Source organism: Alligator sinensis, unplaced genomic scaffold, assembly GCF_000455745.1.
Source record: "Alligator sinensis unplaced genomic scaffold, ASM45574v1 scaffold87_1, whole genome shotgun sequence".
NCBI lineage: Eukaryota > Metazoa > Chordata > Crocodylia > Alligatoridae > Alligator > Alligator sinensis.
The window spans coordinates 1,499,234-1,519,601 of NW_005841929.1; the positions used below are offsets into that span (position 1 = coordinate 1,499,234).

The window sequence follows — 20,368 nt, forward strand, 5'->3', positions numbered from 1 at the left end:
TTTCCCTCTGCCCCTTTCTTGTTCTTTCTCCTCTCTATCTTTGCTATAATTGGTCACTTTTCTCCCATGATATATACAGATAACTCCCCTGTGTTCACTAGCCACTATACAGATTCTGCAATGGGTAGAGCCTTTGAGTTCTCTCTTTACCTCTGTTTCCTGCTTTTTGCTATTTTACTGTACTTCGAGTGTGCAAGCAGCAGAGTGGAAACTAGAGACACTGAGTTTTTGAACAGCTAACATGGAAAGAGCAGAGATCTGGGCAGCAGTCACTTTTACTCTCTTACCAGTGCTCTCAGAACAGAGCATGGCACAGAAGTCCCATGCAAGCAAGAGAGAGGAAGACAAATATGGTTGTTTGCTCATGTGGTTCAAAAGCCTGGGGGAGTGGAGGAAAGTGAATATGTATATCATGGCATGGGTGAGCTGAGAAGAAATCCAAGGAAGAATGTTCAAATGATCTTGCTGTCAGTGACAGGCAACTGCAGCTGTAAAGGTGTTAGGGAGGAGACCCAAGATTCACCAGCTCCTTCACCAGCACACACAGCATTGTTATAACTAAACCCTTCAGTGTTTTGGTAACAACAGGTAGGAGTGGACTTCACACAGTGACTGGAATATGACTATGGTCAAGTCTGTGATCACATGGACATAGAGGTGAAAAGTCCGTGTGAACCCACTGAGAAAGTATTTCAATTTCCACATAACTGTCTACCAGCTTGGGAAAACCTTTTGAAAGCATCAGCAAGAGCATTACCTCTTCTTTCATCCCTGTTGACACTAGAAGGAAGGACTTAGATTCAACACTAATGGGGATTTGGACCTTAACTTCAACAGGAGTTGAAGTCTTATATCTGGAGAGCATTAAAGCATGAAAGAAAACACCTACCGTCCTGATGTTTCATAGTAATGTGTCCTAGTTCACCAAGGAAGCAAGTGGGGGAAGAGAAGACCATGTTAGGAATGCAACATACACACAAGTATGGAAGAGACAAGGATGAAAACAAATGACCATGGAATTCCTTTGGCTTCCAGCAAGAAGGTTGAGAAATGAAAGTCACTGGATTCTTATTGAAGTACATGAACACATTTAACACTGTCATCTTATTATTTGCCTCTCTTTTCCCCTAGAACAGTGTTCCTCAATTTTTTCAGATTAAAATCTCCTTATTCAATGTAAAAAAAAACTCACAACCCACTCCTTACATTAGCTATAAGTGAGAAAAATGTTATGTACAATAACAGTACACGTAATATACTATTTGTGTGTCAATACTGGTTTCCAGGATTGACAGAGATTATCTGACCCTGAAGAATAAGACTGTAGGCAGAAGGCAAGATTTTCTTGGCTTTACATTGTAATAAACTTTTTCAAGGCCTCACATCTTCCCTGACTGCATTCTATGAGCCCCTTGGGGGGACATGACCCACTGACAGAAAGACATTGATCTAGGTTTTTTCTGTGAGCTTCTTTTTGTGTTCTCATGTATGAGCTGTATTTCCTCATTTCTTCTCTAATTAATTAGCGGTAAGTTAAAACACCTTGCTGCAGGTGCAGTTCTCTTCAGATCCTGTGGGTGCAGTTGCATGATAAAGCCTGGAAAGTCAAAGGTGTTGATCAAAGGTGGTGCTAAATCCTCCTGCTTCCTAAAGGATGAATGTGGTATTTCTGCAGCATGGCTAGCCTGTGTAGCCAGATGAACCCCAGAGCTCATTTTAGATCTAGTGCAGAACAGTATCTTGTTTAGCATCTCGAACCCTTGGTTCTCGACCTTTTTGTTTTGTTTTTTTGGTTGAATACCACTTTTTAAGTTAAGGCACACCGCATTGATTACAAGTCAAGTCAAGTCAAGGATAAAAAAGACACCTTGTGAGATTACAGTCATATTCTGTCTCTTTCAAGTAATCTAAGAGATATTGTAAAGTTGTTCTCCAGTTTTTCTTTCTTCTCCCTTTCCTCCATCTTTCTCCTCCATTTCCTCCATATTTCCCCTTTATGCTTTCCAACATCTTCCCCTCACATACCCTCAGGAAGTTTGCCTCATTACCCAAAGGGTACATCTAACCCAGTTTGAGAAACATTCCTGCAGATTGTGGGAGAATGATGAAACAGTATCTGAGTAGACAGTATTATTGTTTTTTTTAACATATGCATGGGTTTCATTAGCCCAACAGACCATCCCTTCTTTGAAGCTTACCTTTTGGATCCAAGTTTCCAAGGGGCCTCCTGCACACATATGGTGGGTGACAAGGGGGTGCCATGTCCCTCTACCGTGCTGACAGTGCTTGGAAAATTGGGTGGGCTTGGGAAGCGGCACAAGGCAGTGTTGTTGGCATTGTTGATGTTGGCATTAGAACCTGAAGAAGAGTAGCTGCTAGGAGTAAAGGTGGAATCCACTAGCTTCTCATGGGATGGGGACTCAGTATCTCCCTGGTTGTTGCCAGATTTATTGATGTGCAAAGGGCGCTGGGTAGTGAATGTCTGGGGGAAGGTGCTTCTGCCATCACTTTGGTAGTAGTTGACATGGTTTCCGAACAAGCCACCAGCCCTCTGTTTGTAAAAAAGAAGATATATTCCCTTGGTAAGTGAGAAGATGTACAAACAAGGGCATTTCCCCCATGTGACATTAGCAGAATGGCCAGTATGGGCCCACTACATCAAGCTGTACAAGCAGACCACTTCTATATCAGGAAATGCCCCTAGCATGTGGGCTTTTCTGAAAGGACACTGAGGTGGGACAGGGTGGAGTCTCGTGCTAAGATATAGAGGCTGGGTCCAGAATACAGAGGTACTTGAGTGGTGAAAAGGCATCTTTTACCTCTCTGCCATTCTTGTGTTGATTGGCATCTAGGTGGGATGAAGAATCTGGGCTATAGTTTTCGGTTCCAGACAGCAGAGTACCACAGAGATTGAAAAGAATTCCGGATAAAGCAACTAATATAATCAACCAATTAGAGGGTCTGGTGAGGAATTGAGAGCCAATTATCTCAATCTTAGCTTATCTAAAACATGACAGATGAGATTTATAATAACTTTTTGTAAGCATTTGGAGGGTGGAGAAACCATGGAGGGAGAAGAAATGATGCCCAAAGGCCATAACTAGAAATCATGGGATGAAACTAAGGAGAAAAAATGGTTGATTGTCCAGGAAAGTTTTCTATCCTGTGAAAAATTTCCATTGAGAAAAAATGGAATGAAATTTGTATAAAGTTCTCAGGATTTCGTTCTCTGATTTTACTTAGATCTGCCTGTACACTGTCCATCTCTGATCTCTAAAACAGACACAGACATTGTAAGCAAAGAACTATACAGCAGGCAAAGAAGGGTCCCAGGAGCAGCACCTACCCTAAAGATATCATCTTCAGAAGCAGCAGAGACAGCTTCTTTCATGGCCTTGTCTAGTTCCTCTTCAGCTGTCAGGTCCCCTGAGATTGCCCGTCGGATCTCTGGCCCAATGTCATGCAGTGTGCGCAGACCAGCCTGGAAAACAGTACAGTGCAGCTCAGTGTTGTCACGTAGTGAGGGAAGGAATAAAAACAGTACCACTTCACATTACATCCAGTGCTTTTCTCTGACTGTTTTGTTAAATTAAGCCAGTGTCAATGTCCTCCTCTAGGTCAGTAAGTCCTGTTATCTTAGAGACTAGCAAATTGCCCATCAAGAATGACTGGGGGGGAGCGCGGGGGGGGGAGGTGACCGGGGAGCCGAGGGGGGCGCGGGGGGGGGAGGTGCACGGGGACAGAACACTGCCACCCACCTGCACTGCTGCTGCTCTGCATCCAGCCCCATGCCACCCACCCCACTTCCCTCCCCACTCCGTGTCTGGCCCTGTGCCATATCCCCCCACTCTGCCACACCACCACCACCTCCCAGGAGCAGAGGAGGGGAAGCTTGCCCCGCCATCCCCTCCGTCCCCCTCCACCAGCACCTCACGCTGCCACTGGCTCCAAAGAGCAGGGCTGGGGCAGGGGGGCAAGGCCAGCACCACTGGCCTCACACCTCCACTTTGTTGCCATTGTCTGTCTCTGCAGAGCACTCTGACTGGTTGTTTACAGACAACCAATCAGAGTACTCCAAGAGTGTTATGGAAAGACAGACAGATGGACTAAGCCCTTTATCATATTAGAATGGAGAAACTAACACATAAAGAGGTTAGGTAACTTGTCCAAGGTGACATACCAAATTTCTGGCAGAACTGGCAAGAGAATTTAGGAGTCATTTCAGTTCTTTGCTGTAACTAGCCCAGCACATGCACATAAGCTTAATGATTTAAACTTAGCTCCTAAATTCATATTTAAGCACACTAATAAAAGTGCACTTTTTCAGAAATGCTGAGAATCCACAACTCTAACTGTAGTCAGTAGTACCTCAGATATTCAGCACCTTTGCAAAATCAGGCCACTCATATTCATTGCTTAAATATGGATTTGAGCACCACATTTTTTGGTGCTCAGGTTTGAGAATTTTGGTGAGAAACTATATCAGGCATTTGCCAAACCTTTCTAACCAGAATGGGTTTCCATCAGTTCTGGCCTAGGAGATGGGAAAGCTGTCATAATGCTAGTGCTGAGCACCTAGAACCTACTCAGACTGCCCTACAGCTGACAGGGCACATTTTTTTTGCTTTGACTCCAGTGTCACACATTTTCCTCATTTTCTCACAGTTTCAGAAGCAGATAGAGCAGAGGTTGCCCTGTTTGAGATCAGCAGAATGTTCTCATTTTTTCATATGACCCAGCTGTCCAGAATGTGAATCAGTAGCAGAGCCGTAAGCAGATCTCAGGTCTCAGGATTCACAATCTGCTACCTTATCCACTGGATCATGATGCCTCCTACTTCTTAAATGCTGCTGCATGTTGGCCCAATAGCTTCACTTATATATCTCTAGTGGGACTCTCCTCAAAGCGTTTGGTGATGAACATAATAAGGGTATTGATCCTTCTTTTACTTGGTTTCAGCCAACCAAAGTAACCTGTCATCTGCCAAGTATTACCAAAAGATTTTTAAATTGTGGGCATAATTCGCTCACTGACAAATATTTACTTGGAGGAGTTGATATGACTATCCACAGTAAGCAGACCTTCTCATCTAACAGCAAATGCTCAGTACACATATCAAAATGGGTACCACTGGGTAGGAAGGAGACATGGTTTATTATCCTTGTCTGTAACAAGATTGAAGCGCTGTACAAAGTTATTAATCCACAGATCTATTTCCTGGTCTCAGCTCAACCCATGCATGTGTCCATATCTTGTCCCACACTCACCTGCAGGGAGAGAGCATTCCTCTGTGAGGGTTTGCCAACTAGGCCCTGTTCTTTGCGTTTCTTGAATTTCCGGAAATACTCTTGGATCAGGAAAGTGGCATAAAACTTCCCAACAGTCACCTCGTCATCTGAATGGGGAATATTTCCAAAAGCAAGCAAACAGCTCAGTTGAGACTACTGCAAGATCTACAGTCTTGCAGTTCAAAGAATCAATACCAGGAACCATGGAGAAAGGGAAACATCTGCTCCTAGTGCATTGGTATACCAGGTTGAAGAACCATGTACTGGTATACAGGGTTTTAAAGGTTCTTTGGGGGAAGAGGTATCCTTCTCCTCTTCACATAGATTAGTTACAGTGGTAGAACACTTATTACTGCAGTGCCACCCAATGTCTTACCATGTTATAGAGAAGTGGTTCCTGCTTTGGTTACATGCCCCAGTTTACTAGATAGGGCCTCAGTGTCCTGGTAAGCTCCCACTGGGAGATTAGTACCTGGTCTGACCAGTGGAACCTGGACTGCTTCAAACCAAGGGACAAATCATATGGGTCCTGCTGTCCCCTTAGTCAGCTTACTTTCTCATCAAAGTCAATGCCTCAATTCCTCATTCTTTTTTTATTTAGTCACAACCCACCTAGATTCACGAGCAGTTTCTTGGGGTTTGATCCACAGAGTTAAATAAAAACAAGAGCTAAACATAAGCTTGAGGATTTTTCCTTGAATACCATCTCCTCCCTGCTACTCTGGTCTGCAGCTGCATGGGGATCAGCAAAGGTGCTGCACTGGTGACCAACATGATGTCTCATTGTTAAGACAGAGTCAATGTTTAGAAACTGTCAGTGAGTCTAGAGTAAGCTATGTGAGTGGTGGAGAGAAGGAGCTGGTACTGCAAGAAGGTCAGGCATAGGGGAGAATATGCAGTAGAAAATGGAGGGAAATGGAAAAGGACAAAGGTCATGTCATGGACAAAGTCATTATGAGTTCTCCAAAAATGGGGGGGAGCCAGTACCATAGGAAGAGCAATGCCAGCAGCGGATTTGACCCAGGCACCTTCACATGCGGGGGCAGGGGGGAGAGGGCACCAAATCAAACGGAAGAAATGTTCAATAATAATGTGTAGGGGCATGCTCTTCACATGACCTGGACTAGGTGCCAAAATGCCTGCGAGTGGCTCTGAGGGTGGCTAAAGCTCTGGGGGTGGCTATAGCTGAGATGCTGGCCCACCATATCTACCTGGATCTCACAGGTGTACTAATTGAAAGACAAGGCTTAGAAATGCACAGAGAGGCCACGAGCACCAAGGAAAAATCCTGCTCTCCACACATCATTGGAGAACTGTCCATTTAGGGCCTGGACAGACTACACATTTACACTGTTGCAACTACAACAACCCTGGTGTGAAAAAAGTAGTGGATAGAAGACAAACCCTTAAGCCAGAATAATTTTTGCACAATCCATGGAATCGCCTCTGAAAGAATTAGGAGTAGAACTCAAACCAGTAGTAGTTGCAGTAGTTTAGGTTTTGTCTGTTTGCATTCATCCTAAGGAGCTATTACCTGCTTTCTTGCTGCCTAAAAGCAAGGCAGTAATAGTCACCTATTCTGTGAGCTACACCTGTCTGTTACTGATCTTGGTGTAATTAGCATCAGTGTGCAAATCCAATGTGAATTATCTTGAGGAGTATATTCATCTGGCCATGCCCTTAGATGTGCTATTTGGAACTATACTGTTCTTCTCTTCTCCCCAACTTGCCCATCTCATCTCACAACCTGTCCATTGAGACAATTACATATTCATTGGCACAGACTGGGTCTGCATAATTTCGAGTCAGGTAAGTAGATACTGTTTCTCAGAGCAAAGTGTGCCTCCCAATCAACTTACTCTAGGGATTGCAAGGTGCAGTACAGATTGACAGGAGTGTGGACAGACAAAAATCAGATAAAGAACTAGGTGGGAACAGACACAAAAGGGCCCATGTGCTCACCGCCAGCTGGGGGCACGACCTGATCCAGCAGCTTCATACTGGTGCGCTTCCAGATTTTCTTTATTATTGCTCGCAGTTCCTCATTAGCTTGCTCCAGGTTACCTGCCCAGGAAATCAGTGGAGAGAGGAATTAAGCCAGCCCCAAGAGAGGAACAATTTCACACGTAAGCCACAGCACCTAAAAAAAGGAAAAGGGTGCAGCTAGAGTCTGAGGGTGCTTCTTTTTACAACAGGAGAAAGCTTCACAAACAGCAAGGGCTCAACAACCAGATCTGGGCAATGGGATTATCTGACCACTGCTTACTCCATTGTAACAGGCAGTCTCATTCCTACACATGCAGAGATTCAGCAGCTTCTCTCATCTCCCTACAGACAGAAAGCTAAGGGAGCACACTTATTCAGGGCATTGCTGACCATCTGCCCCTAGTTGGCACTGGAGACAGCTTGGCTGAAGAAGACAGAAAACTGCAGCAACATTTTATTTTATAAATGATCATGAGGATGGTCTGGTCCAGCACTTTGAGATTCTAGGGAGATCCAGGGAAATCAGAGCACAGTAACAGGACAGAGAAAGGAAGAAGAATAGCCTAGTGATCAAAGCTCATCTGGGAATCAAGAGACCTGGATTCTACTTCCAGCTTTTTCCTTGGAGTTCCTCACTTTACTCTCTGCATGACAGTTCTCCCTTCTGCAAGCCATACACCAGTGGTCTCCAACCTTTTTAAGTAGGAGATCACTTTTGGCATTTAAAAGCAACCCAAGATCTACCGTGCACTGCTGCCACCCCCTTTTCCCCCCTCCCCAGCAGGTAAGTCTGTGGGGAGGCGATGGGGCAGCAGATCGAGGCAAAGGGAGAAAAAATTATTTGGGGGCACGCCTCCTCAGCAGTCCCACCTGGCTGGGGCCCCACTCAACTTACCCCTGCTCTTGCCTCTGCAGCACTGTGCCTGACCACAGGGGCCTTGATCTAGCCCCTGCCCCTTCCCTCCCCACAGACTGACCTGCTGGGCTACGATGTGCACGTGCATGCGCACGGGCACTCAGTCCCTCACCCCAGCCTTGGATCAACTTAAGAGCCTCCGAGATCTACTGCAAGAGGCTCCGAGATCTACCAGTGGATCGAGATCCATTGGTTGGTGACCACTGCCATACAGACTCCCTCCGTCCCTAACAGCAGTGCTAGAGTCTGAATTGCACTGCATTTGTGGAGTGCTGTGAGAAGATACTCCAGAAAGGCAAAATGTTTCTAATAACTGACACAAAGGGTATTTTCAACATATTCTTTCTTCTTTAATGAAGAATAGCTCTGAGACTCTAATAACCTCAGTCTGTGAAGTACACAACTGTGGCATATTAAGAAACCTGAAGGGACCAATAGTTACACTGTTTTATATCACTCCCTTCCAGCTGCCCACCTCCCAAGTTACCTACCTGGCTACCCTGACTCTCATGTATATTCATTCTCCCATGCCATTCCTTACACTTGAAAGTCCCTTTTCTCTCCTAGTGCATTAAGCCACCTCCTCTCCTTCCTGAGTGCTCTACTCCCACAGTGTCTAACATTGGTAACCTCAGTGAGTTCCCACACCATTAAAACAAAGTAACAATTGTGTTCAGCACTACTCCCACCACCATCTGGTGCTTCCCATGTCCATAATATTTGTCTGTCTAACATCAGGCCCAATTATATAAGCATCAAAGATAATAAGAGTCCTTTATCAAGGTAAGCCTGCAGAGGTGTACCCTTGGACTGGAAGCTCATTGTGGGTAGGACCTGCAAGACAGTCCAGCCTATCACCTCCTACTGCTTAGGAGTCCAGCAGAGGGTGAGGGGCAGCTAGCCAGTTCAGCTGTACTGTTGGTTCAGATTCCCCGCCCTAGGAGAATCCTCAGCTTCTCCTCTTTCCATGTTCTTGTTCTCCCTGGTTGGCATTGGAGGATTCTGTAGGGCTGAAGATTTACATTTCAAGACCATGACATAAGGAATCAAAAAAAATTACTAATCATCAGAAATGATACCACAGATGGCACCAGTTTTCTGGATGATGCTCAGCAAGAAACACTGTTCAGTCCCTGGGAGGTGTTTTTCATTTTTACATATCTGCACTGCTTCTCATATCACACACAAAGTGAAAAGCTGGGATTGTATTATGTATGCGATACCCATCTGTTATTTTCAAACCCAGCGCATTTCAGTACATCCATCTACCCCCACAGTCAATGAGGATGTTACCTTCAGTTTTGATCCTCAGTGCTGTTCTGACCAATGCAAAGAGAGTAGCATTAAACATGACAGTCCCATCACTATTTAGTGGCATATTCATGGAGACGAGGCGCTGTGGGGCAGGGAGAAGAAACATAGAAATCATGCAGAGTCAGTGCACACTAAAAATGGAAATGCTTCTCTCTCCAGACCTTTTTTCCCAGATTTCCATTCTCTTCTACTTATGCACATATAGCCCATGTGCTTGGTTACACAGGTAAAGGACTCTTCATATCATTAATACACTTGAAAGTGTCTGCCCAGAGGACTCTCAATTATTGCCATATACTATAAGTATATCAGGCTCAGTGTGGATAATCCTTCCTAGGCTGGGATATAATCAAACCTTAATTTTGCCCAGTAGGAAGTAAGTCTTTACCTGCTATACACCTACACAAGCTAGTATTATATTGCAACAGCATCAGTATTTTACATTTATATGACATCTTTCATTCCTAATAATTAAGTGCTTTGCAATCTACCTAGAAGTCATTTTGTCCACTGCTGAAATGCAGCCATCTCTGGTGCAGAGATATTTAGTAGTACACAACAAAATTACACAATAGTTTTGGGCATGAAGTTTATGTCATGTGCTATTGAAAATGATGGGAGAATTTCTGAGTCAGACAGCATCTGATACAGGGATGTTTATATCTTTATTTTTGTACTAAGAGATCTATAATGATCACAAGGCCCTGATTTTACAGCTTATCCCCGGTGGTTTCATTAGTACTTTGTCCACTAACACGCATCATACAATAGTTCAGTGATGAGCTGAAGGGAAGTGTCAGCCCCTGAATCTCCAGCACCCCCTTTTGCAATTACTGGGTAACAATGATCTAACTAGATCCTGCTCAGCTTGGCAAGAAAACAGGCTAGAGCGGTCTGGCCATAAGTTACTTCTGAAAAAACTATAAAAAACTTTACAACTCTGAAGGAGATTCACAAATAATTTCACATCCTATAAACTGCTCTTTCATTTGGAAAAAAAATCCTTTCTGGAGGATGGATGTTTATAACCAAAAATACATGGAGGAATTACTGCTGTTTAATTTAGACTAAGTATTTAAATGAGAATGAGGTACAACATAAGGAAGGAATAACATATTTCTGGTACCTTGGTTACTGTAAGGAAAAATCTTAAAGATATTTCCTCATACCCATCTGTCCTTCAGTGATCTTATCTATTTTGTCTGTTTGTTTGTCTGTTGCATGCACATAATTGATATCAGAAGCCTATAGTTACATGAGTACTGTCTTAGACAGTAGGTTGATATGACAAATGAGTTCTAACCAGACTGCTAAAATGTATTTATGTCATTGAACATAACTAAACATTGGCTGCAGTCTCTAAACAGAAGAGTCCCAGACCCATCCCAAACACACCATAGATGGAATTATATTATACAAGGTTAAGAGTAAACCCATGATATTCCCAGCTTCCTCACTAGGAGGCAGCAGATTTCCTCTGGTGGGTTTCTCCAGCCTACCACCATACTTCAATTATCATTCCCAAAGGAGCATGTCTATAGCATTTATCACTATCTGTACTTGAGACTTCCTATACTAGGAAATGTCTATAAATTCTAGCAAGTTGTCTATCATGTAAGCTAACAAGATTCCTGACTAAAAACTAATGAAGCAGCATGCTAATAAAACAGCACGCCTCACGCTCCCTAGACTTCGGATCAGTGGTTCTCAACCTTTTTAGACTTGAGGAACCCCTTTGCCTTAGTTTTCATTTTTTTCTGATTATGGAAAAATGACAGGGCAGTTCTTCTGGTGCAAAGAAATCAGAAAGACCACAACAGGTCAGAATGGTTTGAAGACTAAAGATTCCTATTTAAAATCTCTTGTGAATCATGTGTAGATGTTTGTAGATCTAACAGAGCTAAAAGAGCTAATATTGCATGACACCCTGTGGCACCCTTAAAAGAATCACATGGCACCCTGGTTAAGAATTGCTGTTCTAGATCAGTAGTGCTTGACCTCCAGCTCCTGGAGCCATGTTATCTGGCCTACAGGGCTCTCCCTGAGTGTGGACATTTAGCAGCGTTTGGAAGTTTCAATTGCCAGCACTCCCTTGCTGCCAAAATTTCCAAGCCCTGTAGGTCAGATGACATGGTCCTGCATGCTGGCCATGCACTGGGCAGGCACCACGTGTCAAACTGTGCCCTGGCCAGGCCAGCTCTGCTTTTTGTTGGATTGGACCTTGGCTGGGCCAGCTCCACACACTGGATTGCGTGCATGGACTCGATTAGGCCTGCAGACTGATTCTGTAACACTAATCTAGCCTGTGTGGCCAAAAGGTTGGGTACCACTACTCTAGCTTATCAGGAAAAGTGAGTATATGGCCTACCAAGATGCAATTTGTTGCATTTGTGCTTCCTCTTTCTCTAACCTTCCCCTCATGGTACTGTCTTACCTTGCAAGCCACTCTATGAGGACAGAGCTTCCCAAAGCCAAGTGGAGGCTGAATCCTCCGGAGCAGTGTCACCACATCAAGGTGTTTGATCCGTCCCCTAAAGAAGAACATACAATAAGGGACCAACTACTGCAAAAAGACCTGGTGGTCCACCTGGATACAACCTGAGTGCCAGATGAGGCCTCCAGTCCAAGATGGTTGGAACTGCTCCATTTCAACCTGACATGGCAGATGTGGTTTTACAGTGGCTCTTCTACTCAGTGCATCACTTAGGACTTGAACAGCACTGATTTAAATGTTACTGTGTATAGGCAATACACCAGTCACTTTATACTTGAGTCAATATTTGCAAAACTGACTGTGGATTTTGAGTACCTTAGTTTTTGGGTGCCTAGTCTAACAATTTGTTCTTTCAAAATACTTAATTGCTCAAAACCCGTGGCCTTTGTAAAGAGTATTAGAGGAAGGGTTTGGCCTTTTTTCCTGGAGCTCTGATCCACTATCCTTCAATTCTTGTTACTGTGCCCATCCATTTCTGGGGCCAGTGACCAATACAGAGAATGAAGTCCCTGACTAACTCTGTAAAACTCATTTGGAAATTTGCTGTTGTGCTTTCCAAAATTTGTAGATCACTCACCACTTAAAGGGACTGACTCTCAGAAAGGGGTGGAGGATGGGGGAGGTTTGCCAAAGTTAAAGTGGGAATTTCAGGTAGGCAGGATTTAGCATGGATGTGCAGAGGGGACTGAGAAAATATGCCCATTTGCAGATAAGAAAGAGCATGACAGATCCCTTTGTCACCCAGCTCCAAAACACACAGGTCTAATCATACACCTAACAGCCTTGGACACTAGGATCTATAGAATTAGCAAGAGGTCTTTAGGTGGGCTTAAAGTACACGTCATTTGCATGTGCTCTAAAGCTTCTTCTCACTGTCAGAGTGCTGTAAACAAATGGGGTTCAGTGTCAATGAAAATCAAATCTAAGAGCATTTAAAAGTGAGCTATATTGATACCCAAGGGTCAAATTTCCCTGTTGGTCACACTTGTGCAGCTTTACTAACTTCAGTGGTGTAACTGAGGGAATAATTCAGGCTTAAATGTGTACTACAGACACTCAGTGAAGGGGGTTGGTGCCAGCACAACCACAGAGTGGCTGTCATGAAGTTGACACATGAAAAAGCAACGACTGAATGCTGTACCTCTCTGCTCTGAGCTTATGGCCAAGGCCTACTAAGGGCTCCAAATCCACTTTCTATGCCTACCACAGAAAGTAGGGTTGATCTGGGTGGATTATATCCAGGGCTCCATCCCATGTGCTATGGCAGACCAGTCCTCTCAAGAAGACTCCTGCTTAATGCTTATTTCCCACTGGCCTATTCATTAGTCTGCTACATGGCCTATATTTCCCCTAGCTGTTTAGAATTTATAATTATGTGCAGCAAGGCAAAATGCAGAATATTTACTTCATAGACTGGAATACTTTTCACTCCTCTTGTATCTTGGAGCAGTTTGCCCTTGCCACTGATTCACAAATGGGGAGCTGATGGGGGCCACATTAGTGCTCCCCCCTTACACTTTTCAGAGATCTATAACACTTATTCTTACAGGGCTTGTTTCTTGCCAGAGGAACATGCCACTCTACCATATTGGCTCAGGGATGTCAGAACTCAGAGACTAGAGAGAATGGGACCATATCTGCAAGTGATTTGTAAAGTTTAGGGTTGGTCACTTACTTGGCTTCAGGATCATACTCTGCCCAAATCCTTTTAAACTCATCCAGGTGGTGTGGTCCTAAAATGGACCAGTCCCGCGTCAGGTAATCAAAGTTATCCATTATAACAGCTACAAAAAGATTGATGATCTGTAAACAAGGACAGAGGCGATGTGATGGATGAGGTATGACCAGACTTCACTCTGCTTCTGTTTGAGCCCATATACACTTCAAGTTCTTGATTTGGACTTATAAAGCTTTGCACCATTTGGTTTCTGGCTACATCAGAGACTGCCTTTTCCCTCATGGGGTGAGACTATGTCAGCTTAGATTAGTTGGGGCTTTTGAGTTGGCAGCCTCATATTCAAAGGAGAAGGTGCTATAGGCAGGATGTTTTGAGCAAGGGCCCCTCAACTCTGGCTTCCCACTACCCACTAGATGAAGCTCATGCTTGTTGAGCTTCCAGGCATGCTTTCTGGTCTACTTATTTACAGAAGCCCTTGCTTGGAAGGGTGAGGTTTTATTCCCTTGGGGACAGAGGGACAGAATACGGGTTTTTTTTACTGGTAATGAGCCCAATTATTTTAAAACATCGACATTCTGAAAGAGCACTCTAAACTCCAATGGCCAGCTGCAAAGCGAGTGCTACAGGACTGAACAATGCCAGGAGAACTGCACTGCCAAGACTGAACAGATGCAAGTGGGATACGTGTATTTTCACAGTAATTGCTGGCATAGGATAAAAACCTGCTCAGCAGCCAGAAGGAAGGTAGGAGGGAAGGTGGGAAGCGGGGGTGAGGTGTTGCAAGTCTCAGCATCAACCACAGGACACTAATTTGTTCTTCTGATGGGGGAGGGACATCCTTATCTGCATTATGATCAGATGCTGAGCTTTCTTTAGAGCTCTAAAGAGCATGAATCTGGGTGACCAAATGTCACTGGCACTCAGAGCCGGCCTTAGGGAAAATGGTGCCTTGGGTAAACTTGTATTTTGGTGCCCCTCCCTGCCCCACCAGGTCAGCAGCACTGCTTCAGGCAGAGGTAGGCTGGCAGGGTGCAGTCCAGTGGGGATGTGGAACAGCATGATACACCAAGCAGGCAGGCAGGAAAGTACCACTACTGTTTTGCAGAAGCAAGGTGGGCAGACTGGAGCAGGCGCCATCCCTCCCACACATGCCTGGCCCAGCTCCTCCTGAGCAGCAGCTGGTGGGGGGGAGGGGGAGGGGGCAGCTGGGCTGGGCACCGCTCTGCTTGCCTGGGGCAGGAATCAGGCAGGGCAGGGTGAGAACACTGCTGTGAGCGTGGACTGCTCGCATGCATGTGCGCTTGTGTGTTTGATGCCCCCCACGGGCATTCGCCCACATCACCCACTCCTAAGGCCAGCTGTGCTGGCAGTATGAGGCAGCTGGTCACCTCCTGCAGATAGAATAAGTCAGATTTTCCATCTATAGGATCATTTTTTTTGCCAGAGAGTGTCAGTGCCTGGGGAAGTCAGGGAAGTCAAAGGCCAGCATTCATTTGTGCTGCCAATGCTGACTCACCAGGAAGGCACAGAGCATGTAGAAGCTGATGAAATAAAATATGGCAAAGCTGCTCCCACAGGAATGGTCGCCTTCAGTAGAGTTGGCTGGTTCTGATTCAGGATCACACTTCTTGCCTGACAGGCAGGCCAGCATGATCTCCTGCCAGGCCTCACCTGTGGCACACCTGGGTATAAAAGCATACATATGAACAGGGAAGTGAAGTCAGTAGTGACCGACCATTTCTAAAAGGAAAGATCTGCGAGCACCCTGAATCTGGTCCTACTCCCAGTGATGTCAATGGGAGTTTTGCCACTGACTTCAGTGGGAGCAGGAAAGACCCTAAATCAGAAGGGGCCAGGCACAGGCTTGATGTGAACTGGCACATTCCCCTCCTCTGCTGCCTGATCTGCTGCTCCGCTTTCTGCTCCTTGCCTTATCTACCACTGTACTGTCTGTCCTCTGAAGCATCTGCTGCACACCAAACACAGAGGCTTCCAGTGCCACCCCTGCACTAAGGGAAGGAAGCTGCTCAGAGCTTAAGGGAGGACAAGATTTTATGTTCCTTCATTCTCTTCTCCCCTCAGTAGGCCCACTCTGCCTGATGCATATGGCCAGAGCTGGGTGCTCCACACCAGTTCACAGAGAGCTGTTGCATTAAACTGAACAAGTAATAGTACCCTGATCAGTGTTTAGCGTCCTACTCAGATCACATGATTTACCAGTGTGTAAGGGAAAGTGACTGACTGAAAGCAAACAACCTGGAGAGGCAGCATCAGATGACCTGAGTAGGCTGAGAAGGTATCTGGTGGGAGCTCTGGCAGGAACTATGTACTGTCTGTATGCTGCCAAACCTTAGACAGTGAAATATCTGGTGGCCATGATGCCATATAACTATAGGCACAGCAATAAACAAACGAAACATACACAGCAACAGCCAGTTTTAGGACACCAGGTGATCAAAAACTGGGGTTGGGTTGGGGGGGGTGGCGGACATAATTCTCCCTCCTTCATACATAAAACACTGAGCAAGACAGATGCATTTTGGGAGGAAGGGTTGCCTTTCTCTGTCTAAAACCTTTAACTATAGGGTACTGCTGGAGGAAGGATACTAGGATTCATGGACCAGCCATCTTATCCTGCACAGTGGATCCTAGGTTCCACATTTGGAGACACTGGGTGCATCTACATGAGCAATTAGCTTGAAGCAATAAACTCTGGTGCAGCATTTACACATGCACCCAGGACCACAGCAGTTAGAGCCAGGATGGAGCAGCTTTGAGCTGGCAACAAGCTTAGGGGGTCAGCCCTAAGCTCTGAGTGGTGGTGGAGGGGCTGGCTGGGGCACGAGAGTGCTGATACTGTGCAGCTGTGCGGCTGACCCCCTCCCACAAGCCTGCTGCCAGCCTGGGGCTGCTCTGCCCTGGGCTAGCAGCAGGCTCAGGGGAGGGGGCAGGGTCAGTCACACAGCTCTGCAGTTTCAGCACTCTCATGCCCCAGCTAGCCCCTCCACCACCCTCCACTGCCACCTGGAGACCGAGGCTGACCCCCCGAGCCTGCTGCCAGCCAGGGACTGCAGCAGTCTGAGCTGGGGCAGAGCAGCCCTGGGCTGGCAGGGGGTACAGGGTTCAGCCCTGGGCTTCGGTTGGTGGCAGAGCATGGTGGAGGGGCTGGAGCATGGAGCACATGCTTCAGCACAAGGGTCAGACACAATGACATTCAAAGACACAAGATCCAAAGCTTTAAGATGCCCACCTGAAAAGCAGCAGTACTGCTTGTGGGAAGGTCTGAAAGTTGTTGTTGCGGTTGATTCCTGTGGTATCGTTCAGCGCAATTTTACCAAACACCTACCAGAAAACAGAGGTCAGGTCAGCTTAGTCTTGCAGCCACCAAAGCATTCTTGTCAACAATAATTCCTTGCTCTTCTTTGTTTATGAGCAACCTGTATCACACTAAGCCTACGTCCTCCTACAAGATTTTTCCTGTTGGTTTTTAATGTTTACTGCTACTCCTTCTTTTCTGTTATATCATCAGAAAAGTACCCACACTGAATTATTCTTAAGTACCAGCAACACAATAAATCATTCATTGTATCATGTTCCAGGAATATGTGATATGGAGATCTCATTTTAATGTGCAATCACATTACATTTTTTTTTCCCCAGCTGAAAGGCATTAATAAGAGAAAAAAGACACTTTCCTTCACTGGTTTTCAAGAAGCCCTGTCTACACTAAGCGAAAAAGGCATACAAATACAACTGGCTAGAAAGCCCTGAACTTTTGGCATCTGTATGATGTCCTGCATTTGGACATGTGTGCATTGCCTTACACTTGGAAATTACCAAAATGCCTCTACCCCTAGCAATAGGGTTTGTCACCAGGAGGTAAGTGTTTCAGGTGTACCCATGCAGCCATGTTTTCCAGGGGTCCTGTTTACAGTTGCTTCAAACTGGTTCTCCTGAACAACAGTTCTCTGGCACAGGAATTCAAAACTCTGGGCTGAATCCTGCAGTCTTTAATTGGCTAAAACTACCACTGCCTGAATAAAGTCTGAGTGAGGCGTAAAGGACTCGGTGCTATAAGCCTGATCCTAAATCTGCTGAAACTAATGGGGATTTTTCCATTGATTTCATTAGGCTCTGCATGGCTAATACTTGCACACTGGTGAAAACCATAGAATGGTGAACCAGGAAGGAAGATGTAGTGAGGGGGTTGAAAAAAGATACCAGAAGTGGCTTTGACAGGAAGGGGTAGAAGAAAGAGTTCAGTGAAAGAAAGTGTGGAAAGGTGAAGAAAAGGGAAATTGCAAGATGCATGGGAGAAAAAGCATATTGAAGAAAAGTGCTGAGAGAGATGACCTATCATAAGCCTCAAAATATAACTTGAAGCAGAGGTCCTCTATTTCTGATCCACAAGACATGGGGTGCAAATACTTTCCAGATCTTCTGTGGCCATCACAGAGATGATGCTTTCACCACGGAAACATAAGAAAGTCATTCCAGAATTATGGTTCCTACTGGGTAGTTGGACAGCAGTTTGGATGGAGATGTGTCCATCTTGAAATCTTTATCATAAGCACAAAGCAGTGGTCTGTGAAAAGGTTTATAAGCTATTGATTAAAAACTTTGCACTCTCTTCACTTTAATGAAGCTATATCAGGTATGAATCTGGATACTAAACTGCTTATATTCAGCTTACTTGCTTCCTAAGCAAGGACCACCCTCCACAGTAAATAAATAAATAAATAAATATATATACACACATATACATACATACATACATATACATATATATATATATATAATTTGAATCCTTGTATTCAGCGGAGCTGAGTGAAACTTAGAGGTTTTGCTTTGCTGGGACTTCTGCAATTTTCTTCAGTAGAAATGTAGGTGGCTCTGAACACCTTATCTTTGAAGCTGCTCCCTAAATTACTGAGCTATTGAGACCAGCCTGGATTTTTCAGTACAAGATTGGAGGCATAAAGATAGCTTAAAAAATACTTTTCTTCTCTGCCAGGTTCATCAGTTCTACTCCAAGTGCAGCTCAGTGAGATCATAACAGCTGACCCTAAATCCTCAGTGAATTGTTTGATGAGCCTGCTCTCATTACATATCTATAGTCAAGACTTAAAGCAGGGCAGCTTCAGATAGTTTCAGGCCTCCTTGCAAGCATCTTATACTGTGCTTTAGTATTTATGGGCACCAGAAAAAACAACTTAGCAAGCCTAGTCAGGTCAGCAAGCTCTCTTACAACTTAATTTGCTCAGGGCTATTTTTCCCAATTTGACATCATCATGATGTCATTTAATGGGCTGAGGGTTATAACCTCATAATCAGAATGAGCAGCAGGATCAGAGCAGCTCTGAAGGAGCACAGAGCTTCTTTACATGCAAATATTCTCAGTAGTTAAAAAAAGCAACAGATACAGGGAGAATTACACTGTTCCAAAAGCATCAGGAATCTCTGTGAACAGAATGTTCTCCAAAGGGCGTTCCTCCTTCAAGGATTCTTTGGTCTTCTCTGGGTTCAGCTTCCCCTCCTCTCTGGTGAGCAGCCACAGCCTCAGCCTCAGCTGCACTAAGGAGGTGCTGGGAGTGAACATTGCAGGCGGACAGCTTAAGTACTCAGAGGCAACCCATATTTTTCATTTCAGGAAACAGTACGCCAAGGATCTTCCCATGTTGGAAGAGTATGATTGTCCTTTTAATTCCCAGCCTCAAGTCCATACAACAAGCTGGGTGTGTTACTATAGGCATTTTAAACTACTCAGCTGTAAAGCACAGCATGAAAGGAAGAGCTCCAAGTAGAGGAAGACACAAGAGGAGGTTCCTTTCTCCTATTCTCTTTGGACTGTGACTCCTGGGCTAGAAGACTAGTACCTTCATCCATCAGCATCAATTTGTATTTTCCACTTGGGCACATCAGATAGTGAGGCTTAAATGTTGTTACGCTTCATGTCAGAGAAGTAGTTAAGATAAATGAGTAGGTCTCTTTTATGTGGGAAATTCTTGTGTCATTGCCAAACCTGGCACATCTATGCATGATTATATGATTCAAGTGAGTAGCTCAACAGTAGGAAACTGAAAGCTTTCTTCATCAAGTTTAGGACAGGCCCCAAACAAGGGCTTCAGTATGAACCAGCCATGTGAAATGTCATCATTACCTTAGAGGTGGAGCGGTGCAGGAAAGCAAAGATGACAAGAAGTCTGAAGAACCTAGTGATGAGGAAATATCAAAGGAACTGGGCTTCTCACTGGAAGTGAGAATACTAGAAGGTCTAGGAGAGGCCTTCAAAATTTGCAAAACGAGCAGACATCGAATTTTCATGCTGCTGAGGTGCCTGAAAGCAGTGGATTGAATATAAATCCAGGATTAACTGGAAATACGACAAAAATATTTCACACAAAAAACAGTAGAATTATAAGATACTACACCAGCTAATATACCTAGACGTTACAGTGACAGGGTCATTAGAGAAATGATAACTAGATAGGCACATCTTTGAATGCTTTTTGTAGCTAGATAACATTAGTGCAGTATTTTCTTGTTATTCCCGATATGGTAGAGGAAATACTGTGTGGGCCTTGGCAATTTTAGCTAGTCAAGTTACTAAGGGAAGAACTGGCAAGAGTTAAAGGATTAAAATTTCTTTTAGAGATGGAGAGATAAATAGACAGAGTTACTGGGGAGGTAAG

The 20,368-nt window shown here is 44.7% G+C and overlaps 1 protein-coding gene across 1 annotated transcript in view; it reads right to left on the reverse strand.

Moving 5' to 3' along the window:
• CACNA1C (calcium voltage-gated channel subunit alpha1 C) overlaps nucleotides 1-20,368 on the reverse strand; it is a 742,093-nt gene that overhangs the window by 13,113 nt on the left and 708,612 nt on the right. Inside the window, 9 exon segments of the mRNA XM_025198804.1 lie at nucleotides 2,199-2,551; nucleotides 3,347-3,481; nucleotides 5,268-5,395; nucleotides 7,251-7,352; nucleotides 9,484-9,586; nucleotides 11,939-12,035; nucleotides 13,674-13,801; nucleotides 15,193-15,358; nucleotides 16,927-17,018. Of these exon segments, the coding sequence (XP_025054589.1) occupies nucleotides 2,199-2,551; nucleotides 3,347-3,481; nucleotides 5,268-5,395; nucleotides 7,251-7,352; nucleotides 9,484-9,586; nucleotides 11,939-12,035; nucleotides 13,674-13,801; nucleotides 15,193-15,358; nucleotides 16,927-17,018 (1,304 nt within the window).